We start from the raw sequence: 24,892 nt of genomic DNA, 5'->3' as shown, positions 1-24,892 counted from the left end.
GACAGGGCCGGGCCCGCCCCGTCCGGCGGCAGCGGGGAGCGGGACGGGCCGGCACAGCCCCGGCGCCACGTGGCGCCCGCGCTGCCGGCCCGGGGGAGCAGGACAGCGCTGGGAGGGCAGCCGGGGAGCAGGACGGCACGGAGCCGGGAACGCCGAGCTCCGCGGGGCGGGCGGCCCCACAGCGCGCTCGGCTGAGCCGCGGCGAGGGACAGGCTCTCGTAGAGCGAAGGGGAGTGCAGGCACAGCTCAGCAGCGAACCACTCCCGGGAGCCGGGGACAGGAACAACTTTTGCTGACTCGGGCAGCGACAGCCGGCTGGAGGGCTGGGGGCCTCACCTGCCTCAGCTCCAGGTGATGCGGGCTCTGCCTGAACACCAGCCCTGGGCCCCCATCCGCGAAAGCGTGGGCTCCTGTAAGCGTGGCACTGTCAAAGAACGAGGCAGGAGGTACTGCGACAGGTAGGGGCCAGGCAGAGAAGACCTTGTTCAGTCCACTCTTCTTCCATGGGGCTCAGCGTTCCCTCCTGAGGACAAGGCTCTATTTGCACCCCAGCAGTGACTGACCTTGTGCTCTCACTAAATGGCTGCGGCCACACTGCCAGCCACTGCCTGCGGACACTCGCGACCCAGTTAGCCTGACCTCTCTGTTCCCAGACGGTTTCTACGATTAGGACCCTGCTGCCCAGAGAAACTTCCATTTTTGTTACACAGAAAAAATGAGGAAAGGAAGCATAACTTCCCCTGGCAGAGAAGCAGGGCTGTGGTAAGGCCACGGCCATCCCATTTCCCTATTGGGAACTCAGCAATAACCTGCCCTCCTGTCTCCCTGGCTGCTTGTGGGGATGTGTTTGCAAGTCCCAACACATACTCCCGTAGCCAAAGGGTGCTCACACCCCTCGAGCATGGAGCGTCCGGTACTCACACAGCCTGCACTTTCCCCCTGCCTTCTGCAGAGAGGAGCCGCCTGAGAACAGCACTGGCCCTGGCCTGCGTGGGACAGGAGCCCTGGCTGCCCACCACCTCACCCGGGCCAGGGTGCTGGTTACACAACCGCACAAGCAGTACTGCACACTGGGACTTGTAGTCTTGGGGGATCTTATCGTCCTCTGCGTTGAATCGTGAGCAGCCTGCTCACGGGCTCGGGCTCTCTCTTTGCTGTTCAGCCCATCATTTTGGGGCAAGAGTTGCACTCCAGAACTTTACTCCCGAGCCGTTTGTGCTCTCAAAGCTGCCCCGTGCACTCCTGTCCGCCAGCGGGCAGCAGGCCTGGCCCTCCCCTCTCCCGGCAGCCTCCTCATCACATGGACACTGGGAACAATGCCCGCTGTGCCGGGGCTGCCGCCCCCAGCAGCCTTGACAGGGCTCGGAGCACTCCAGGGCCACAAGCACAAGCCCCGCCGGGCTGCCTTCTGCGCAGCTGGGCCGAAAATGCCGGGCACAGTGCCTTCAGGACACATTAGGCTCTGTAACAGGCATAAATCTTTCCAGAGAAGTTCGACAGCTGGCATTTATAGGAGTGAGGGTAACTTCTAAAAAAGCCAGCTCACTGTTGATACTCCATGGAAATCTTTCTTACAGACCAGGTCTTTTGAGTATGCTCAGATCCAATTTTTAAATTGGAAACTAAAAGCAGCAGTGCTTCTGTTTCATAAGTTTCAGTGCCAAATGTATGTTTTACAGCCAGGGCTTATCATTCCATAGAACTTCTCACACCAGGAAGCTTCATACCAATGAGGAAAACACCATCTCCACAGTAAAGTGTTCTACTGGCACATGCTAAATCCTACTACATATTTCTACTCTGTTTTAGCAGTAGAAGTCCTTGATTTAGAGGTGAACAGAACAAAATACAGTGATGTCTGTTCAGCCTCCTCTAGGAAACAGTGAGTCAGACCCTGAGTAAAAATGTGAAAGAAGTCCAAGACTAGAGAAAGTATATGCTAGGACAAATCCAAAGAGTACCGTTGTAAACACCACTCCTCACCGGCAGTCATTAGTAGTATGACTGGCTTTTATGTAATTTAACTTACAAATAGAGTTCAAGAGGCTTACTGATAAACATAGCAGGTAACACATGCTACCTGTCAGTTGATTCTGATCTCCTTTCAGTTCAATACTTCCCCTGATATTTTTTTCTGTGTAACATTAAACCTCACTCTTGCAAAATCCAAACAACATTCAAAGAATTCTCCTTCTGGTTTTCCACTCCATTCCTATTTACAGTCTAGTGAAAACTGTTTAAAGTGCAATTCTGTCTTTCCAGTCAACATTCCTTCCATTTAGTCCCACTTCCTGCAGTTTCCTCGTGTGGCTTTTGCTTTGCACCGTAATTGTCTGAGTTAAGAGATAATGCTCTCAAGTAGAAGCTAGGTTTGCAAACACAGGTTAAAACACAGCATGCGCCCAAAAGAGTTATCTGAAGGCAGCTGGCAAAATGGAGCTTTGCTATTAGCTGACACCACTCCAAAAAGTCAGAGGACCACCTAGGGATCAGAGGGCATCTAGGGATGAGTTCTGATATCAAGGCACTTGACAATTGAGCAATCGTTTACAAGAAGTTAACCATCTAAAGCTTTCACAAGCAGAGAAACAGAGCTGTAAATAGAAATGAAGGCTCAGAAAGTCAAGACAGAGAGAGGGGCAGGATACAGGAGGGTCATGAGCAGCACAAGGACTCAAATACATGAATGTAAACATCTAAGGGCTGGAAGAATACAATCTGCAGGCAGTGGAGGGTGAGGAAGAAACTGCGGCAGCAGTGAAAATATTCCAGGAATGGTAGAAATGGGGTTAGGGAACCAGGATTTATTATCAGGCCTCTCCTAGTACACACATTACTCTTCCATGATGCAGTATTTAGACCTTTTCTTATGCAATTCAAACAAACTCCCAAGTTTTTAACCCCCTTACCAAGTCTGTAGGAGTCTCTTGGAATAGGGAACACACTGGTGCCTCATGCAGCTCTGAGAACACCGTGGCACTGCGTGGATCTTGCCATGAAACAAAGTAGAAAATACCAGGAGGGAAGTGTAATTGTTCAAATCCATGACAAGTACCCTGGAAGTACGTCTTACACCCTCTCCAACTCTGAGTCCTGTCCATGGAAACAAGGATTTCTTCCTCATCAGAGAATCACCAATGTCAGCTGAGTTGTCACCGAGGTCTATGTTCTGGCACCATGACCAGATGTGCAGAGCACCTGCTCCTCAGCCCTATCTCTGCCCTCAGTCCTGGTGGTGCATGAGCATACACCAATGTAACACCAGAAATTTTACAGCCCATGTGAAATGATTCCTTTCTTCCAGAGCAATCTCACTATTACAGCTCTGCTTTGTCCATGATGGGAACCATTCCTGATTAGTCCCTTGATGGGCAACCTCCACTGCAGCCCTGCCATGAGATGACAAGTCCCTGTGCTCCCTCCACACAGAGCGCTCTGTTGAAAGATCTTGGTATGTGGAGCCAGGGCACAGCACCTTGACAAGCAAACTCCACTTTTCCCAAAGCTCTGAGCCAAAGTTCCACGACAGAAAAGGAGTGCAACACTGGAACATTCATTTACAGGATGTATTTATTACACTGTAAAAAGTCCATTGGATTTGTAGCCATTTACTCTGTATGTACACTGGTTGTATTCCCACACCAACTGCAGGTTCCTCTCCATACAGGATACACTGGGTTGGAGTCCCACCCCATGCCCCTCCCTGTCACCAGGGGGATTTCCAAGATTGAAATTATTGAGAATTTAGCCAACTAGTGGAGGGAGGAAGATCAGCAATGCAGCGCTTGCCAGGCAGCCAGCTCTGCTCTGGACATGAGCAGGGGGAAGAGCGGGGTGTCCTTGCAGCAAGGTGGAAGCACAAGAATCACTGCCAGGGCCTCAGCTATAGGGGCCTTCTGGGGGTAGAAGGACGTGGGATCCCAACAACTAGAAGATGCAGAAGGGTGCAATCTCTTCAGAGCTTCCAAGAAAAACCACTGCAGACCTGCTGGGCATCTGTCAGCAGGTGCCACAGATCCCCACATCTGTAGCTGAAGAGGATGCTCTCCTAAGGAAGGGGCTGGTCACCAAGAAACCAATGTGTAGCGAGTGGCAAGCAACACATCACTGCTCCTCAAGTGCTGTGTGAGACATGGCCATGGTGCTCTGCTCTCAGCATTTCCTTCTCATCTGCTCAGCTAGGCAGAGCCTTCTGGATTTGTTCTCTCCAACCAGAAAGCCTGATTACATTTACAGGAGCAGGGATGAAAGCCACGCTTGCCCCTATCAGACTTGGCTGCTGCTTAATCTGTATCTGGCTTGGGGATTGCTGTCATCTGTGTTGCCGGAGGGAAAGCATGTGCCAGCAGGCAAGAAGCCCTATGTGGCAAACTGGGAGCTGCATTGTAGCAAGCCACATTTCTAATAAAATTCTCTACCTGCTGAACCCAGGCGTGCCCAGAGCCCAAACAAAGCAGTGCAACCAGAAGGGTGAGCAGGAAAGCTAGGGAATGGCTGGGGAATTGTCCAGGGACTGGACTGAGTAATCTTGAGAGGCAATCCTGTACTGCAATCCCTCTCTGGTGTGACATCAACAAGTTTTCCCTCTTTACCAGATGAATTGGTGGCAGCTTGGTCCCAGGCTGCTGGGCATGGACCTTGCCTGGCCCCTGAGATTGCAAAGGCAAGAAAGAGACTGGCCAGTGGAACTGGGCACTCCTCCATGGAGACAGGGATTTTTGGGCAGATTTCTAGGTGATGCCCCAAGAAGGGAGCAGGATGGGATGTGCTCCAGAGGACTGCAGCAACAGCCCTTCTGCTCAGGTTAGCATCATCTTTTTAAACAAACATGCCCACTACCAGAGAACATTTGGCCAGCATCCTAGCATCCTCCATCCACAGAGCTTCCTCAGCAGACAGTTCTCCAACACCCTCCAACTAATTGACTTCAGAGGTTGTCATGGGGTCACTGGGCCGTGGAGTAGCTAAGAGGGGAACAGGAGAGGTGGCTTCAATTAGAGCTGGGTTGAGAATGATTGGAAGAGTCATAGGTGGCACCCCAACCTGCAGGGGAGAGGCAAGAGGCTGCAGGATGAGCGGCGGCTGTGCTGTCGTAGGAGGTATGTCTGTAACGGGGCTTGCCTTTGTTGAAGCTGATGCTGGGAAAGAAGGAGAGGCAGAGGTGCTGATGGTGGGTGAGGGAGGTGCAGTGGCTCTCTCGGACTCTGGAAGAATGAAAAGACAAAACAGATCCTTACACAGGTCCTGACAAAGTCACCTATTAGCTCAAAACTAAGCAGGGCTGACAATCAACTCAGGGGCCTTTTCAGACTTGCCCCTTCATACCAGGCCCTGAAGAGCAGGGGTCAATCAGAGGCATTCTGCCCACCCCAATAACATCAGCAACAACGTAGCCATTTGGAAGCACAACATTTCACAACACTAGAGGCCTGGTCACCAGAGATCATGCTAAAGCAAGGAAAAGCAGATCTATGCCACCATGCTGGGAAGGTGATTCCAGTAAAAAGAAAACAGGACTCACCACTGACACCCAGTTCACAAGGCTTCTCCAAAGGAGCCACATGGGTGGATGGCCTCACATCCCCCACAGGAGAAGGGGGCAGGGCAGACACTACTGTTTTCTGATGCTGCTGCTCCATTGGTATGTTGGGGACAGGATCTGGGAAGACAAAACATGCAGTGAGACCACACACCAGTTTGCTCACTCCTTTTGCCCTCTCTCAATTTGCCCTTCGTGTGCCAAGTTCCCACAGCCTCCTACAACTTCCATTTCCATCAGTATCAAGGCACTATGGCAGCTGGGTACTGGACAAAGTGCAAGCACTGGTCCAAAACCTGTGTTCTTAAGGTTTCCCAGCCTCTTATACCTGGAATGACTGTCTGCTTGAAGAGCTCATCCCGCAGCCGAGGTAAGAAACAGTCAATGCGCTCCCAGGTGATCTCCCAGAGATCTGAGTATCCTGTCCGTGAGTCAGCACTATGGAATATCCCAGCTGTATCCATTACGAGCAGCATATTCTTCAGAGACTCTGGAATGGCCTCCAGCTATAATCACAGACAGGACACAGAATGGACAGATAGCAATGAACAAAAGCTCAAAACAGCCAATGGGCTGCCTTGGAAACAGGCCAAGGTGAGAAACCATGGAATAAAATGGTTTGGAAAGGAAGAAAAGGTTAAAAAAACCCCCAAAACCCACACCAAATCAAAACACCTTTGAAGTTTAGAAGGTTAAAACACAATGAATGGTTGTCCAAAACACTGCATCCAGCACCTTACCAGTAAGTCACTGGAGCCAGCATGCATGTATTTGTCCATGAAGTCCAGGATTGTGAGCCAGAGGGCAGCAAAGGTGCTCAGTGAGAGCAGTGGGGAGAGATGCTGTAGGAACACCTAGGGAAAAACACAACTACTGTCAACAAGCAGTGTAGGGGCTGCTGCTCACTGACAAGCCAGTCTTACAAATCTGGATTCCCCTCCTTGTGGCAGGCTGGGAGCTTGCACAGGACTGGCCTGAGGATGCCACAGGCCTCCCCTCTTCTGAGCTGCATATGTGAAGGAGTGGATCTTGTCTCCTTTGTGGAAGGCCTCTGCAGTCTGCATCACCATGTCTTCCAGCCCTTCCAGACCTCTGCCTCAGGTCAGGACTATCAGCTTGTGACATGCATCATTTCACCCCAAGAATAGACTGTCTTCAACTAATGTTGAGTGAAATACTTCTCTATCATAAAGCCACAAACTCCTTCCTGACAACTTTTCCAAGGACTAGAATCACAGAGACAGTTCTGGAAAGAAGGCATGTTCCAGCAGCAGAAGCTGGTGGAGAAGCCCAGCACTGAAGACAGTCAAAGTAGCACCCTGACACCTGTCCAGATCACAGATGCTGAGAAGCAAACACAGCAAATGGTTTGGTTTTCTTGAGGAACATGGTTTCCCCTGAGCTTTCAGGCAGCAGAGGTGTGCTCACCTTGGAGAGTAGTGTTGAGGCTCTCATCCTAGTTTCTTCCATCCCCCCAACATCAGCTGGGCTGATGTTCTCGAGTAGCTTGGTTAGCAGAGGGAACAGCACCTGTTGGATCAGACACATGGATATTTTAGAGCTGAAAAATGACTGATGAGATTGCACAGACAGCCTTACAGAAAGGCATTGGCTTTTGGGACTGGTGGCTTCTAGGCAGAGGACATGACAGAAGCAACAGGACCAGCACATAAGTGGATTCACTGTAATACTCCAGGAGGCCCTGTCAGAAGCTTCAGTGTCTTAGGTTACAATGTAAGATGTAACCAAAAGTATGTATTCTATCACCAGCTGTTAAAACCAGGTGGAGCAGTGTTCTTTATCTCTTCCATGAGATACCTCTGATAACTCCCTCCGGAGGGATATCTTCTGTTAATGGGCCATCCAGCCTCACTGCGTGACTCATAAAATAACATCATCCCATTTTGAGATGCTCCACCCAGGGGGAGGAACCAAGCATTCTTACCTGGACATAATCTGAGGTTTGGAACACCACAGTCAGCCCTCACCTACTGGATTCCCAGAGGACAAGAGCTACGTAAACACCACTGGACCTTCAGGTGAAGACCAGACCCTTCTACAGGATCACCGCTTCGACAGAACCGTATCTATCACTTCAAAGAGGACTGCAGCCACCATTTAGTTGGACTGCTACCACCACCCTGACTGACAGGGTGTCAGGTCATATCCTGTCTGGTTAAGCCAGTGTTTCTGTATTATGGCCTTGTTATATGTACTAGTACAGAACTGTTATTCCAATTTCTCATATCTTTGCCTGAAAGCCCCTTAATTTCAAAATTATAATAATTTGGTGGGAAGGGGGTTACATTTTCCATTCCAAGGGAGGCTCTTGCCTTCCTTAGCAGACACCTGTCTTTCAAACGAGACACTAAGCAGAGAGGAACTTTTCACAGGACCAGAGTAGGGAACATCTTGTCTGTTGCAGTGAACAAGCTGCTCAAGAATAGACTGCTGAAGCAGGACAACACTCCTGCACACAATGCACACAATGCTGCCCTGATCACACGCCCATCCCAGCCAGGCAGTTACCTTGTTAAAGCAGGACTCCCATTCCAGGGCATCCAGGGACTGCAGGTCATGTACCAGGAGGGCCCGCTGCAAGTAAGTGAGTGCTTGCATCCGTATCTGCCGTCGGGCATCACAGCACAGCCAGGCAATACCTGCAAGAGAGGGATTTAGGGCGAAGCCCACAGGGAGAATGTCACATCCCTACTTCCCCAGTCTAGAGTAAAAATCCTAATGAAGATCAAAAACTCTCTGTGAAAAAAAATAATTATACTTGTTTCAGGCCATGGACTAGCAGTCTACTACCAGATCCAGAAACATGTTGGCAGCTAACTCATCCTGAAGATGTTTTTCCAAATCTGATCCAAGTTCTCTTTCAATTACAACAGACCCTAAAAACAACCTATGCCTGCTTTCTGCAGCTAGTTCTTGGCTCCTCAACATTCCTGCCATTACTTTGGAAGTGTCTCTGCTCACTCTCATTGCCAGAGGATGGCTTTACCCTGTAGCAAAGGACACCAGCAGTTGGACCACAGTGTTCGGGAATCCGCTGTGATTTTCCTGGCTGCTGTCTCCAGGTGTTGCTGCTCCTCTGCCCAGGAGCTGTAGATGCCGGCTGCTCGTGTGTGCAAGGTGTGCATGAGGTCCAGGAGCTGCAAGTACACGGCACAGTAAGAAACACACAGGACTTCAAATTTTGAAGCAACTCTGACCTCTGCTGTTCTCCAAACACAGCTAAAAGGCTCAAGCTACTCGAGCCTGCTTTCTGTATGTACACAACCACACACAGTTATAGAGATGGTGTCAGGCCCTGCTGTCTGTGCCCTCCTTAAAGTGCCAGGTATCTTTAACAAGATTTATGTCAGTTCAGTAGCCCCGTCAGTCTCATCTTTGAGGAACACCATTCCAGTCCTCTCTAAAGGAAGAACGGGCTCTTTCCTGGCACGGAGCATTGACTCTCAGGCAAAGGGATAAACCCAGTGATTCAGCTATGCTGTCCAGAACAACTCTGAAACATTTTTTTTCTTAACATGTGAAGCACATGCAAAGTTCCCTTGCCTGTATAGGCACATGACAGCACTCTAGTCGGTTTACTACTGAACTGAGACCCAACACCTTGGCAGTCAGCAGGCCTGTGCCTTCACACCTTTGAAGTAGCAGCTGGAGAGAAATGACTCCATTAGCCCAGTCCTCTGTATTTCAAATTCCAGTGCCTCAGCCAACAGGGCTTTCCCCTTTCCTCAAGCTCAGATGCCCTGTCAGACTCCTTGCTAATCCTACATGAACCTCATGCCTCCAAATGACCTTAATCCATTTTACCTGCTATAGTGCCTCATAGCTTCAGACCTCCTTGCTTTTCAGAGGACCTCTGTCACCATTGCTATTCTGCTTTTGCCGGTACAAATTGCAGCCTTCCTCTTTCACTGCAGAACCACATACTGCCACCACAGCCACCTTCTGCCACCCAGTGCCCACTCATCCAGGATGCAGCCTTCCCTTGCCCCATAAAGAATTCCAGTGATTACCTAGCAAGGCCCTAAGAATGGGAAAGGAGAGGAGGAAATCCTTGCTATACTTACGTCCTGACTAACCTGTAAAGACACAGTGTGGTAGCTGGCAGGGATGCTCTCATCCTCATCCTCATCACTGTGTGTGTGTGCCTGGTGCTGGCTCAAGACCCGGGATCGCCGTGTGGAGCTGTCTTTTGGCTTTTTTTTTAACCGACTGGATTTACTGTCATACCTGTGGCTCTTTCCCCTCTTCTCCTGGGACTTGTAGCCTAGGAAGTAAAAGGCAACAACATTCCATATACATAGTCCACTACAAAATTTTCTGCTTTTCTACATACAGAGCAGCCACTTTTTGATATCCCCAGCAGAGGGCCCTGGTCCTCTGAAATGACCACTATCTGCTTGTAGGGGACCCAGTGCCCCTCAGGAACAACTTTCAGCAAGAGCTGATACTGCTGTCTCCACATCAACTCCAGACCTCCCCTCCATCATAGGGAGGGGGATAAGAACAAGGTCCCTGCTGCTAGCAGAAGACAGGACACTCCTCTCCTGGTAGACCATTTTCTTTGGGTTGGGGACTCATTCCCTGACAGTGTACTTCACACTGCTTGCTGACTGGCCACCTCAAGCCAAATCCTGGTTGTCAAGTGAAGGGCCATCTTACCCCCATTCAAGCTGGCCTCCACGAAGATACGTATTGTTTTGACGCAGAGCTCAAAGTTCTCAGGTGTAACATGGGCAGCATCTCGCACGATGAAGGACAGGGACTCGACACATTTCATGAGAGACTTTGTGTCGTGTGGGCCCAAATCCAGCCCCACAGTCAGGCTGTACTGATTGACGAGAGGTGATGGACCCAGCCTGCTAAGCCCAGCAGTAGATCTGGAGTTGTCGATGTCATCTTTCCCCACCTGCAGGGCACAGCAAGTGGGTAAGCAGGAGAGGGTAGCACAACAAGCAGCATCTCATGCACACACTGAAAGGGCCTTTCTTCAGAAGCCAACAGGTAATGTTTCTGTATGGTCCATTTCCCTTTCTTCCTCATTGGCCTCAAAGCTTTCTCCTTTCCATCTGTATCTCTCCCCATCCTCCCTTTATATTATCAGCTCATCTTAGCTCTCTTTTCTATTGTCTTATTCTTTCTCTCACTACCACACCCTCTGCTCACAACCATGGTAGGAGTAGTCTTCTTTGGGCACCAGAAGCCCACTGACTACTCACCACTAGCCAGCCACTGTTCATGACGTCCACATCTGTGATGGAGCGATGCATCTTGCCTGGCTTCCCATGGTCTGTGTACACCTCAGAGTCAGAGGTGTAGCCACGGTCCAGGCTCATGTCACTTGGATGATAGGAAGAGGACACCTCGCTGTCTGATTGAGCACCTTCAAGACAAAAGGCATGGGGTTTAGATCAAAGCCAAATCAGGAACTTCCAAGAGCAGCTGTGGATAAGGGAGAAGCAATCCAGATTAGTCAGATCAACATCAACCAGGGACCACAAGTGGTTACTAGTATGTTCCACACCTGTCAGATCTACCTGCCCTGACATTTAGGATAACCTTAAATTTCTCATGTCCCAAGACAGAAGTCTTTGCAAGGGACAAATTTAAGTTACTGATATAATGTTATTTAGAAGTAAAAACTCATTCTCTCCATTGTTCAACACCATCTAGAAACTCATCAACAGACAGACTTGCTGTGAACAGAGTGCAGCGAACATTTTCATAAGGAGATAGAAAACTAATGTTTTGATGTGCAAGGTGCCAAGTCAAGCAGTTTGCTCTATCAGCAAAGAGAAGACAGCTCAGAGGGCAAAGTCCTGAAGTGTTTTTAAAAATCATGCTTCTCCCATCTGTCTACACAAAGCATCAGGACCTATCAAAGAAGTTCTAGAAAAGCAAAGAGAAACAAAGCCTTCTGGAGGACTCCCTTCTTGCTCTTTACTTCAGAAATCTGAACACATCAGCCACAAATATATTGACAGCTGGCTAAAGCAAAACTGAACAATTTGCTGAAAAGACCACCTTTCTAACACAGTCAAGAGAAGTGAGGAATAGTGTGTTGGTCTTGTGGGAATGGTTCAGGGACTATTAATACAAATAGATCTAGTAATATAATTTTAAAGAAAACTCATTTTATGAGAACCTTAAAATGGGGATAGAAAGGAGTCAGTCCCACAAAAGAAGCAAGTATGACAGGAACAGCAGCTGGGTTTACATTTACGTGCCCAGATAAAAGATTATGGCGCCCAAGGCACCAAACCACAACCAGCAGAAAATGCTCCTTGGGTAGAGCAAAGACCTCCTACAGCTGCCAGAACCAGTATCAGTTTTCTTCCCACTGCCCCCCAGGGACTAGCACCTGGATTGCTGCTCACTGAGAAGGAGGAGATGGCAGAATAGAGACAGGAACAGACCATGAGGAGTGAACAGCAGGTGCTGGTCTTTAATCTTGCTAATGTAGTTTAATATCAGCTTTGTTTTCTTGCAGTCCCCTTTGCTAATTGAAAAGCTTGAGGAAGCAGCTGCTTATCTGGCAGGCAGGCATCAGATTTCCTAGCAAAAGCTGGCCTGTCTTACCTGTGTCGTTATCTGCCCTTGCTGTAACCTGCAGGGCTGCGGGCGGCTTCACCCCAGACCCGATGCACTCCAGGAGGGTGAAGAGCGTGTACCAGTCATCCCCAGAGTGAATGTTGGCAGCATTGGTCTTCAGGAGCTCATGGAGGCCGTAGGCAACCTCGTGGCTAACTCTGGACAGCACATTTGGCTTCATCATAAGTAAAATACGTAATGAGAGGAGAACCTGGCCAGAGAAGGAGACAAGAATAACAGACCCTATTACTTACACTCCATTCTCCAGCAACGTACTCCTTCATTTATTTAGAGCTACTTATAACTGCTGTTTGTTACCACCTGCAGCACAGGCAGGTTAATATGGGTCTATCCAACAGCAACTGGTTTCCTGTGTCACCGGGTATAGCCACAAAACCCCAGTAACTGCCGTTCAAAAATCCCTTACCTGTGCACTGATCTCATCTCGACGCAGCAGTCGAATGGCCAGTCTGAGCAGCCCCACCACTGCCCTCTCCACCAAGAAGCAGAACTCCATTGCATGGACACAGAGGTGATAAAGGTGGTCTCGGACAGTTTGCCAGACACAGGTCACACGGTCCCTAGCCACAACAAGGAGGAGGGAAAGGGTAGGATGAAAGGATGTGAGACAAGTAGGATCCAGCTACCTCTCCCACCAACTCCAGACCCATTATTTCTTAACTTCAGTGAAAAATTCCAGTTGGAAGATATAAGAACAGACACACAGAAACAACAAAACCAAACTTCTTACTCATTACTTGTAAAGCAATCAGGTGGGAGAATTCTCCCTCTGGAGTTTAGTTTATATTCTCCAGATTTCAGGATATCAAGCACTAATTCATGAGCTAATAGCCTTTCTGTTTGCACATGCTAGAGTGGAATTGTTAAGCCCTGAAATTACAGCCACATGCTGCTTCCAGCTGGCAAATCGAGGACATAAGGAACTCATTCCCTGAACCCAGGCAGCAGCTGCAGTAAAGCAGGGACATTACAGTGAATGTGCATGTATTTCAAGGTCATACCTATTCTCTAGAACAATCCGCAGAAGCATCTCCAAGCAGAAGGCTGCATCCTCTTCATCATATGTCTCCTCATCAGGAGTCACAGAGATTAGAGCCTGGAAGAGCCATGATATTCTTATGAATCACAAGCTCCCAAAAATGAGGAACCAACAGAATGCTTTGAGTCTGGCCAAAACTGTATTCCACTGCCTGGTGAGGTCATGTATAGTCTATCAAAAAGGCCGAGGTCAAGCTAAACCTATGGGAAAAATATATCTTTTTTTATTATGCAAGATACAATATGAACTTAAAAGATGTTAAACTCTGACAAAGTCTCTCAGATGGAGAGGAATTCTGATATCTGGCAGTTTCTTGCTAATACCATGTGAAGTACAGAAAAAGCAGGCATACTTGACTACAAATACTGGAGCTATTCTTCTCAAGCCATCAGCTTATATACGAAGGGAGAACTCCTGACATAATCGGAGTAGGAGCACAATGTTCCCCTGGAACTGAGATGACACCTTCCCAGGGAGATGAGCTTCTCTAGCCCAAAGGCTAATGAGTCCAGCCTTATTATATCTCCCACAGCAGCCAGGCACCACACTACTTAGGGACACACTGTCAAATATTTCTGTACAGCTCTTGCCTCTAGAGTGGCCTTTTAGAATGCTCTCATTAGGTACACAGCACACCTGAAATGACGAAAATCTTTAAGCTCTGACACAGAACTACAAATACTTTCAAACACTTGCCAAGAATTCTCAAGGCTTTTAGAATGCATTCCACAATTTAATGTTTTCTTCTACTGCCAGAGCAATTTGTGTCTGCCAGAACAGCAGTTACTTTTAACAGGTGAACTAATGATTAGTTTCAAATCCCAAATAGTTCCAAGACCTCCTCTGAGGACAGAGGAGCTAGGTGAGTACACAGCACATATCCACTATCATGCATAGCATACTTGTTCCACTACCATCTGGTCCCTTGCCCAATATCTCTCTCACCTTCATGAGCTCATGGAGGGATTCAAGTTGGAGAAATTTGCTTTCTGTGATCAACTTCTCAGGATCACATTGCTGCAAAAGACAGAAAAGACAACTGTGCATCTGGAGAGTGTGGAAGGCATACAAACAGATCATCCAGAAACACATCATGTTCACAGGAAAGGCACCGATAGTTGTTATTATCTGGAGGAAAACTCCTTCCAACTAGTTCACTCTTTAACATCAATTACATTTAACAGACCTGATCTGTGCTAAACAGATTTTAACAGGTAACTTCTCTGACCACACAGTGGTCAAACCCCAGGTTCAGATTTTGTTGGCACCATATACCTTAACACTGTCTTGGAAAAGATGAATTGTTTGAGAATTCATTAATTTGTCTTTAAATACAGGACTGTGATGCCCAGGGCAGATCCCAGCCTGGTGAATCATTCCTATTTTGATGTGTTAGTACCTTTGTGCACAGCAGCACAAAAGACCATTTAGCTATCAATCCAGATACTCTCCTTTGTAGATCCTTTCAGTTCCCAAGTCTCCTGTTACCTGCAATACTGCCAAGCAGCATGCATATTTATGCCTCTGTTGCCTGTTACCCACATAGTATTGTCACCAAGAAAAAAACCAGGTTCTTCTACGGCCCATATGTTACCTTTATGCATTCCAAAGCTGCTCGCTTTGCCTCCTGTGTTTCCGTAGATGGCCCTCTCATACCAGATTGCTCTGTCCCACTGAGGGTGAGCCAACTAACAAAACTCAGTACTGTTGATTCACCACTGCAAACCAGAAGACACCAGCATCAGTAAGAAAACAATCATGTTATTTTCCAGCCTTGGTACAAAAAAGACTGCCTGGGACATCCACGCCACTCACCGGTTAGATGGTGTCTCCTCACGCTGCAGATAAATTTTGCCATTAGGATCCACAAAGTCTTCAACCTGGAACAGAGACCAGGACATGCATGTAACCAATTGTCCACTTCTTTACAGCCTTCCCCGCCAACCCCATTGTGTTCCTCTTAGTGATGAAACACTACACCAAACAGCCAAAATGTGTGCAGTCAAACCCAGCTCTTCACCCCACTATCCTGTCAGTAAAGTGCCACTCTCATCTGGTAACACCAATGTTGTGCTCTAGTACTTCATGCCTATAAGCATGTCCCTCTTCTGCACAACATTCAAAATCTGTTAAAGTAAAATAAATGCTGGAATTCCTCAAATCTAACAAGAAGTAAAATGAGAAAAAATGAAACAAGCTACAGAAGAAGCTGCACATAACTTGAACACTATACCCTTCACAGGCTTCCAAGTTCTGTACACACTTTACCAAAGCCAGGCCTTCACAAGAGAGCCCTCCTACTTTTGGAACTGGCTCTATGAAAAGCCAGCTTCCCACTCCCCTAACTCCTCAATTATCCACCAGCCAGCTAATTATTACCTCCACCATGGCCTTGGGCAGCAGCTCTGCCCGGAAAAGCTGTAGCATGGCCTCCATGATGTTTTTCCAGCCCTCTCGCAGAATGTCACCATGGCGATGGGCCAAGTGAAACACAGTCTTTGCTGCAATATGGGCCTTGGGATTACTTCCAAAAACAGTGGGCAGGTTCTCAATAGACTGCAGGAAAGAAGAGGCAGTGGCAATCAGTCAGAAAGAGATGTTTTCTTTTCAACACAAATTAGGGCAGATGCTTCAGAACTGGTTATGGGAAAGATAACAATTCTCTGTACGATGCTTGGACAACTCCTCAGCTCATATTCACTTTGCACAAAAACAAGGACAAGGTGGCTCACCTGATACAAGCTGAATCACTGAACCACCTAGATATAAGCTCCCCAAGAACGACAACACCTCAGAACATTTTGAAATTGCTTGCTGAAAAGCCACTAATTTATCCTGCTACAGGAGCTCAGCTCAGGATCAAAGCCTTCTACAAAAAGTACCACATCTCCTCTGGATGCAGGAATTACTCTGCCGTGCTGTTAGAGAAAGAAACTACGGCCAAAACCATTGCTGACTTGCAAAGTTACTCCTACCACTACCTAACAGCAAGATTCAAAGTAATTCAATCCTGACGTGGAGTCTCTGCCAACAGTTGCTGGATCACAAATGCTCATAATCTGTTCAACACACTCACAGCTTTTGAAAATACAAAAAGTCATTGAAACCAACCAAGCATATGCTGCCAAAACAAGGAAAAAACCAGCAAACATGTGAGCTAGTATCAAACAGTGTAACATGCTCCATGTTTTTGTAGTTACTTAAGGTCATTGCAATCTTCCTTTTGAGAAGGGATGGGCTTTGCCATTCTCTCGTTTACATGAGCAAAATCCATACTTACCCCCTCATCAAGAATGGAGGAGAAGACAAGGGATTGAAGGAGTCAATCTATCTCATTTCAGATCTGAAGTTCAGAAAAACTAGCTCTTGCTTCAGCCAAACTGCTGGCAAAACTGTTATCAAAATGGGTCTTTGATTTAGAAGCAAACTCCATTAGAAGTGCCAATCTGAAATCTGGCAGAAATGCAACAACCAATTTCGGTTTTTTCCATTGTTGCTATGGGGAAACCACATGAATACATGTATCACTGAAGTGTCAGGGTGCAAATAGCAATATGCCTGACTCTGCACTGTGGCATGAAGCCACATCACTGAAAACCACACACACAGGTTTTGCTACTACTTACACATGAGTCAGTATGAGTCTTTACTATGGCTCATGAAGTGGGACACTAATTCTTCCTAATCAGTCAAAGCCCCTCCATGTTCCTTTCCATTTCCCATCTTTCAAAGTGGCCATGCATAGCAATTGCAGTGCATGGAGAGGATGCCTGCTTTGACTCTTTCAGTCTTCTTAAGATCGCCTCTCCTTCCTCCAGACTTAAATATTTGTTCAGTTGTCCTATTCCACTCCTGTCTCCAAGCCTTACAGGAATTTAGGACAGCGGAAAGTAATTGATGTACCTGGAATCTGACCAAAGATAAGAACTCAGCCTTCTTCAAATCCAGAAGTCCCTGATTCTGTGTCACCACCAAAAGACATGCTTACATAATTAACTCAGACCTCAGACTGCTCCAGATTCCAGTCTCACAACTAGATGGGATGCAGCTGGCAATAGCTGGTGCATCTGAGGACTTAGTTGCTAGTCTAATTGCTTCTGCTGTGTAAATCTGTGTCAAACTGTCTCATGGCAGACATTCCTCTGCTTGTGTTACCTACTGGTAGTCTTGAGGTCTGGTGTGCCTGGAGAGGATCAGGTACTGCATCTTTACTGTTGTCAGCTGTGGAGGAAGAGGGAATCTAAAGCAAACCCTCTGCATGGGATTTCTTTGTCTTCTAAAACATTCACCTATCTTGGCCTTTTTACTACCATGCTTTCAGTCTTGAATCATCTTGTTTCCCTTTCCTGTATGTGTGGCAATTCTGTTTTGCTCACTGTGGGTCTTGCACTGGTTCTGAGAACAATACCGTGAGATCGTTCGGGAATTCTGACCCTTTACAAGAATTGCTGTCAGCTACTCCTTAGTACACAGCATGGTCTGCCACGCACTGTCTATCGAACACCTTGGGGAAAAACAGGCGGATGCTGTAACACACAAACAGATTTGGGCAATAAAGCTCACACTAACCACAGCACCTTCAATTAATTCTCATGGTACACCCCAAAGAAAGAGTCTTTAGGGCTTGCCAAATGTGGGGCTAACAGCTGATCTTACTACCCGACTCCACACCCCAACTGACAATGCAAAGCATTCGTTTTTCTAACCCCTTTAAGCTTATGCTGTGTATCTACACAGCTCCTACATTTTGGAAGTACAGCTCACAAAACAGTCCCCCTTGACATTGCATAAACCCTGTAATTGCGTAGTCAGTATCTGAAATGTATGAACTTGCTTGGGATCACAGGGAGATCTAAGGCTCTTCAGATCAAATAGGTGATTAACAATTCTACGTCAAGGCATTCTGCTCTGCACAAACTGACACTTGTGAGTAGAAGAAAATTTGCATATTTGAATCTGTCCTATGGAAGTCACACTTCACTACATGTTTCCCATTGCTTCCTCCAGAAAACTCTGGGTAGGGGCTAATAGATCCCTACAGATACAATGATAACTAAAATAAGCAAGTATTGCTACTTAACAGAGGAAGAGAGCTCCAGTGCACTAGAAGTCATGCTTCTTTCCCCTCCTTGCAAACTTACCTCACTGCTGAGTGCTGTAAACTTGCAGAGAGAAATTATGAGATTATCAAACACATCACTAAGGCCATAGTGAGCAGAAATCATTGCACATTTCCTGGGAAAAGAAGAAAACAGAAAATAATGTACTAAGCCAGCACAGATAAGTCTGTCCGCAGGACAGCAAATCTGAGACCCCCTCTGTTGACATTTTAGACCTTCCTCTCCACCCATTCATAATGAATGCTTATGTATAGAAATCTACTATTACTGCTCAAATAAGCTCAATCCTTATCCATAGATACTGATATTTGTCTATGCTGATGCAAGGATCACTTTAAAGAAGTGAGTCTAAACAGACAGACCACTTGCACCTGAGCATTACATCCAATCTCCTGTCCTGATGTAAGAGAGTTGCTGAGATTGGTGGTAATGTTCAAATCCAGTTTCCAAGATATCATGACTACAGCAGTGTACTGACAGAGCTTTAAAACTATGCTTAAAGCATCATTTGGTCTGATCTAAGCATGACCAAGGATCATTCCAATAGAGTTGCTCACAGATAGTAAGGTTTTTGACTACTGGTCATCTGGGAAGGAAAAAAAAAATCCCCCATTCCATCTAGGCTCAGCTATGGAGTCACACACATTACAGGTTTTGTTCATACATGGAGATTTTGCCAGCATCACTGTGCAAGAGTGACTTTTCCCCTCACTTCTAAACAGCCCAGCTGTGTCAGTAGGTCCTTTAAATGCAACCAGGTTGGAGCTTAAAAATATGTACCCTAGGACTTTGATTTATTACAACACAGCAGTCAAGCAAAACAGTGACTGGCAACCCAGAGAGGCCACAAGGGGATGAATTGATACAAATGGCAGAACACTAGAGGATCATAGGTCATAAAAAAGTGCTTTTCAATAGCTAGGAAAAGCAATATTTGATATTCACTGTGATGTCTCTCTAGGAGATAAACAGGAGCCAATAGTCACACTTTTACTCTTCTGGGTCTTTATGAAGGTAAGAGTTACCTGAAACCAGAGATAGCCTTCTGGATTATTGTTTCCTCTAAGCTCTTGTCAAAAACATAAGAAAGTGCTGCAATGGTGGGTCCCCATGTCATGGTGAAGAGGTCATGGTCATAGCTTCCAGGAGGCACATGGAGAAATATTCCCTCATCAGTGGCACCACGATGCAGCAGGACATTCCAGATATAGTTTTCCTTCACCAGACCCGTCTGCTCTTCTGGCATCACTATCTCATCATTTCTACAAGGGAGGAAAGCAGAAAGATTGAATTTTTCATTCTGAGCCAAACCTAACATTTACACAGTGCCTTTCATTATGTGGTCCCAGAGCTAAGCAATACCTATTCTGGAATGATTTTGCCAGCTCCTGAAACATTCTGTTTTCCTAGGCCTTCCTGCTTCCCCTGCCCTTCTTAGATATCCTGAATATAAAGTCTGGTGGTTCTCAGAAGCACCCAGCAGCAACTTGTGTAAGGTCGGCATTGAAGAAGCAGGTACCTACTGCTACAAGTGCAAAGCACAACACATACTGCCATTAAATGATGGGAAATTTTGAACAGCACACTGGCAAAGCTTCAACCACCATTCAACTCTCACCCTGTTAAGAGTGCTCTCTTTATCTCATTATTTCAGTTAAAACTAAATTGCTACATTGCTGCAGTCAACAGTAGGCAAAAGTATCTTTGCATAAGAATAATGGAAATATTCATATTATGCCAAAATAAAATTTTAGAAAGCCAGGCAGTAGAAAATTAAAACAAGAAACCAAAAGTATGATTGATTTATAACCAGGGTACCACAGCTCCTTACTCTTAACTTGGATGAAGCTATACAGTAATAAAACAATTATGATCAATCCAAGTACTGCTTGCAATCCCAGACTAAAATATATAAAGCCTAAATACATACTCTCTAGACTAGGGTATTAATGCACAAGAGAAAATCCTCTGCAAATGACCAACTAAGTGAACAAGAGCCTCAAAGCCACTAAGAATAGCAGATTGCAGCCAATCTGAAAAGTAGAGTTCTTTCTGCAATCAAAAATAACATACTTCAATTGCCAAAGAAGCAATTTTTATGTGCTAACAACAACTATGAAAACTGCTCCTGATTTATGCATAAGAAATAAACTCAGTTTCAGGTACTGGCATATTTTAACAAGAGCTGTTATTACTGTGATTATATAGGAAAGTAAGTTTGCAGTCAACAGTGCATTATTTCTAAAATTTCATATATGATTGAAATTAACAGAAGTTAATGGGTTTACTTGGAAAGCCTCAGGAAATGAAAATGTGCTTAAAGGTGAAATGCTAAGACCCTGAAGAGGTCATATACTACTTCATACAGATTACAGTCTTTCCCCCTCCTCCCCCCCAATAATACAAATAAAACAAAGAGTTCCTCAATCTCAACTATGACATTGGGTCAATCCATCTGAGATGGAGCAATACTGAAATGATACACCAATTATTCTAATCATAGAACATACTGGAAAAGCTGGAGTACCTGGTGATGGGGGAATAAAGGGAAATAGACTGGGATAAAGGCTGGGTAACAAAGATATGTGTATATGCTCAGTGTACTATTCAAAACATTAAGAACATCCTCAGGGGAGAGAGGCCAGTCAAAACTAGAGCTTTATTTGAAAAGTAGAGCGACATCTTGAAGAACTTCCAGATATTCAGGCATCACCCCACCTTCCTGGAGGAGGCTCAAAAGGGTGGGTCAGCCTAATCATACTGCCCTGTTTCCAGCATGAGCTACTGCCTGCCACTGCAGATGGAAATCAGCTGAGACTCAGTCACATCCTGTCTCCTCAGAGATGTAATCCTCTCAGCTTCAAATTGGCTGGGCCTGGATTTACTGATTTTTGAGCTATTATTAAAGCTTCCCACCCAAAGCTAGCTTGTGCACAAAAGGGCCTCAGCCACCAGGAACTCTCCTCAAATACTGTTCCGTGTGCCAAGAGCTTCGGGGGTAGCAGAAACTGCTGGTGAAGACAGCAGCCTCATATGAAGAGCTCAAAAGCAGAATATATTAAACGGAGACCTGGACACTGTGTCAGGGCACAAGTGCTGCCCTGGGGATGAGATTATCTCTTGAACTACGTAAAGTTCTAAAAGAGTCTAAAGGCCTGGTCTGGAGAACAGAGCCTTCTTAGATACAGCATTTCACATGTGCTCGTCTTGCTCAGTCATTATTTTCCATATTCACAGAAGTAACATATTTTTTCATATTTTTTAAATTTAGTTTAAGGTCTGGATTAAACTACCATGGCAAAAATCCAGGAGTAATTGCTGTGACAGGCTTGTTTACCACAGCCCCACATGGAGTTGGAATTTGGTCTGAGGTAAACAGGCATGTGACTGGTGAGTCTCTCTCCATACTCTCCAGATATCTCACCGACCCAACAACTCTACTTTGCTCTCTGAATATATGGAGATGGCAGGTTGATTCTTACTTGATGGCATGATACATGTCTTCCAGTATGTCCTGTTCAAAGTCTTTGCCCCCATTCACACCTTTCAGGTTCTTCCGAAACTCCTGAAAAAAGAGACACCAACATTAATTCCTAGTATCTCCAACTTTAACTGGCTGGACTCAGTACACCGCTTGTTTTTCATGGGGCCAGAAGGAGATTTTCCTGCATTCTTCAACATGCAGACTCAAAATTCAAAGGTAAATGCCATCCTTAGTGGGAGTAGTGTGCAGTATCTCCTGCCTATACCCACAAGCAAAGAACAGAGACACAACAGGTGCTTAGCTGAGGCTGCACATCAGAATGGCAGGCCTGTACCACTGCACTGACACTCACATGCCTTCAGCCCTCTAGGAGCCCACAGCAGTACAACAATCTTCTCGATGTTACTATGTCTTAGGATACAGTTTGCTCACACAAACACAAGCCTCTTGATGAATTTGCTTCGTTTTCTGGTAAGCTCCTGTTTCTTCAGGCTGTCTCTTGCCTACAGCTCCTCTCTCAAATCGTACTCAGCTGTGGTGCTGCACACCAGCTTACTGTGTATATGAGTGAAGGCGGCCAAGGAAGAGAGACAATGCCATTGAGATAAAAAGAGGTACTACACTGTTATCAAAACCAGAGAAGACAGATGCCTACACTGGAAACACCCACCTCCAGAGTCATTGGGACATTCTGCTTGCGGACATTGTGGTTGTGCTGGTCAGTGTTCAGCATAATAACTGCATAGGCCAGGGCAAAGCAGGCATCACTATTAGCAAACGGAGACCCATTTGATTTCTGAAAGGCAAATAGATGCACAAATTAATCCCACAGGAACAGTGATATCAGTGACCAAGACAGTCATTTTCCTAGCCACAGTACTGAATCATCTCTGGGACAAACAAAAATCCCAAGTTCTGGCTCAAGCTTCTAAAAAGCAGCCCAGGAATCTATTTACTACTGCCAGCTCCTGCAAAAGAACAGCTGCTGCTTGCAGGGCACAGTTATATAGGCAATTTGATCTGACATGTCCATCATGGCAAGCAGATGGACAAGAAAGAACACAGTTTTGAGCTTTCTGCCACCAAGTACACACCCTCCAATGCTCTGTGAAGGCTTCTAACAGTCTCTGAATTACAGGTGCCTCTCCTGGTAATCTAAAGGCCTCTAGATAAAGTCGTAAAGCTTCATCCAGTCTTAAACCTTGGAAGCTGAAAGTCCTGCAAAAACAATGAAATGCAGTGAGAAGCTGAAATAGGATGGGAAAGGTATGATAAACTTAATAACTGCAAACTTGTTTGCTCAGACAGTAGAGAGGAGGGTGAGAAGAAATATACCATGAACAGGCAAAAACCAGTAAAACAGAATCAACAGTCCTACAAGTGATTATATAATTATCTCTCCAGTCTTCACAGACACTGGCCCTGCTGGAAGGCACTTGAATATCATACTTGTATATATCTAAGGTGTTACCATATGCAAGACATGCACAGAATTAAGGCGTGGCAGTACAGAGAGAACCAAGTGATAGAAATCCAATGCCTCCAGGAACTACCATTCTACTGCTTTTTTTATTACTAAACTCTTAACTTTCACTCCTTCCTGACTACAGAGATTCAGAAGGATACTCACCCAACAAAGCTTTCCAGCAAGTCTATGTTCTTACGGTCACTCACAAATTCCCCAATCATCTTTTTGTCCAGGCGAGGATTTTCCCTTAGCCACCTGGCCACTTCATTGTTGTCGATGGGGGTGGCAAGAAGGTTTTTCTCCTGAAGAAATTGTATCCCTTTCTTTGGCTTTTGGTTGAACTGCTCTGTGCCGGTTATCAGGAGCTGCAGGAGACATTCAGAAAATTACAGCTTGAAGTGCATTTCTTATTTTAGATTGTTCTTGGCATTTGAACCAAAAACAAAACAGAAGAAAGATCAGCCTCAGCATGATCAAGTTTACTGTACCGTGTAATCCAGGAAAAAGGCTAATGAAGGACAGAAAACCTGCATTCATCACAAGGTTTCACCGTCAAATAGTACTGGACAGAGCAAGCACAAGCTGCCATCTTTGAAAAGCTTTAACGTTTAACCAAGCAATAAGCTCTGCTACTCCAAATGCCTCACCTGCTCTCATTTGTAAACAGAGGAGAAAAGCCCCAGGTGTGTGGCAAGATCAGCCCTACCCAGTTACAACAGCAGCACTGCTCTATTGTCCTCTCCCGGCCCCTTTGGCTCCAGGCTCTCATAACTACCTCATCATCAGGAGACAGGCAGCAAGAATCCTTAGCACTTATTCAGCAGGTGCAAGGAAAAAATGCTGCAAAAGCTAAAACTAAGAACCAGCAAAGATTCTCCTGGTGAGATATGGTCCCAGGAACATGATATTCCAGCCTGAATACCAGAAGGTTATCTGTAGGCTGGGAAGACCAGGTACATATTTGGTTCTGAAAGGAAGCCACTTCATCTGCCCTCCTAGGAAACTAGACTGTACTGTAGTCACAGTGTAATAAAACAACTAAGAAAGGGTTAACTGAATGTTCTTGGTGGTGTTCAGAAAAACCAAAAGCACAAACAATGGTATGAACTTTACTAAGGAACCAGAATAAATGTCAGTTCCCTGTTAGCTCCTATCACGATCAAACTGCTAGCAATGACCTAGTGAACTAAATTCGTGACCATCATGATTACTAGCTCCCCTGGGTTACTCAGTACCTCAGAAGCCACCAGCCCTCTGGTCTCTGCTTCCCCTGCCTGTGCGAACATCCTCAAAATTGCAATGAAACACGGACCCTGAAATAGCATGGAGTGCATGAAGACCCAGTGAGGGCATAACAAAAGAATAACCATGCACTGCCCTGGTCTAACAGGCCTGAAGGGACTGTATAACACTAGCAGCATTTCTGTTTAGCTGTAAATCCTGAAACCCCAGCCCAAGGAAATTCTCTGGACTGGCTGAGACCCCAGACTTCTTAAAACCACTTGAAAGGAGACCAGACTGCTGGCAGTTTGCACTGCATTTACAGTCATGTCAGTCTTGTGCCTCTAAGCTTCTGGTCACTGCCTTTGGAAACATCAAAGAAAACTTTCTG

General features: G+C 46.1%; 1 protein-coding gene across 5 annotated transcripts in view; it reads right to left on the bottom strand.

Moving 5' to 3' along the window:
• Positions 1 to 3,552: 3,552 nt before the first annotated feature.
• Positions 3,553 to 24,892, bottom strand: part of GBF1 (golgi brefeldin A resistant guanine nucleotide exchange factor 1) — a 106,614-nt gene continuing 85,274 nt past the window's right edge. For 3 of the 5 annotated variants that reach the window (XM_042018761.1, XM_042018763.1, XM_042018764.1), the window contains 23 exons: positions 23,443 to 23,645; positions 22,907 to 23,030; positions 22,483 to 22,608; positions 21,811 to 21,893; positions 19,354 to 19,590; positions 18,350 to 18,443; positions 15,588 to 15,764; positions 15,024 to 15,088; positions 14,803 to 14,926; positions 14,154 to 14,225; positions 13,171 to 13,265; positions 12,576 to 12,729; positions 12,137 to 12,359; positions 10,777 to 10,940; positions 10,220 to 10,466; positions 9,625 to 9,824; positions 8,547 to 8,697; positions 8,069 to 8,199; positions 6,968 to 7,069; positions 6,280 to 6,393; positions 5,868 to 6,045; positions 5,522 to 5,659; positions 3,553 to 5,204 (listed from right to left, as the gene is read on the bottom strand). In XM_042018761.1, coding sequence (XP_041874695.1) covers positions 4,918 to 5,204; positions 5,522 to 5,659; positions 5,868 to 6,045; positions 6,280 to 6,393; positions 6,968 to 7,069; positions 8,069 to 8,199; positions 8,547 to 8,697; positions 9,625 to 9,824; positions 10,220 to 10,466; positions 10,777 to 10,940; positions 12,137 to 12,359; positions 12,576 to 12,729; positions 13,171 to 13,265; positions 14,154 to 14,225; positions 14,803 to 14,926; positions 15,024 to 15,088; positions 15,588 to 15,764; positions 18,350 to 18,443; positions 19,354 to 19,590; positions 21,811 to 21,893; positions 22,483 to 22,608; positions 22,907 to 23,030; positions 23,443 to 23,645 — 3,489 coding nt within the window. In that variant the 3' untranslated portion in view covers positions 3,553 to 4,917. The remainder of the gene's footprint in view (positions 5,205 to 5,521; positions 5,660 to 5,867; positions 6,046 to 6,279; positions 6,394 to 6,967; positions 7,070 to 8,068; positions 8,200 to 8,546; positions 8,698 to 9,624; positions 9,825 to 10,219; positions 10,467 to 10,776; positions 10,941 to 12,136; positions 12,360 to 12,575; positions 12,730 to 13,170; positions 13,266 to 14,153; positions 14,226 to 14,802; positions 14,927 to 15,023; positions 15,089 to 15,587; positions 15,765 to 18,349; positions 18,444 to 19,353; positions 19,591 to 21,810; positions 21,894 to 22,482; positions 22,609 to 22,906; positions 23,031 to 23,442; positions 23,646 to 24,892) is intronic. The other 2 variants (XM_042018762.1, XM_042018765.1) reach the window with 1 other exon arrangement.

The sequence above is a fragment of the Corvus kubaryi genome, unplaced genomic scaffold (genome assembly GCF_017639235.1).
Source record: "Corvus kubaryi isolate FWS band 111438036 unplaced genomic scaffold, C.kubaryi_AGA036_p1.0 138, whole genome shotgun sequence".
NCBI lineage: Eukaryota > Metazoa > Chordata > Aves > Passeriformes > Corvidae > Corvus > Corvus kubaryi.
This window is presented reverse-complemented; position numbering and strand designations above follow the sequence as displayed.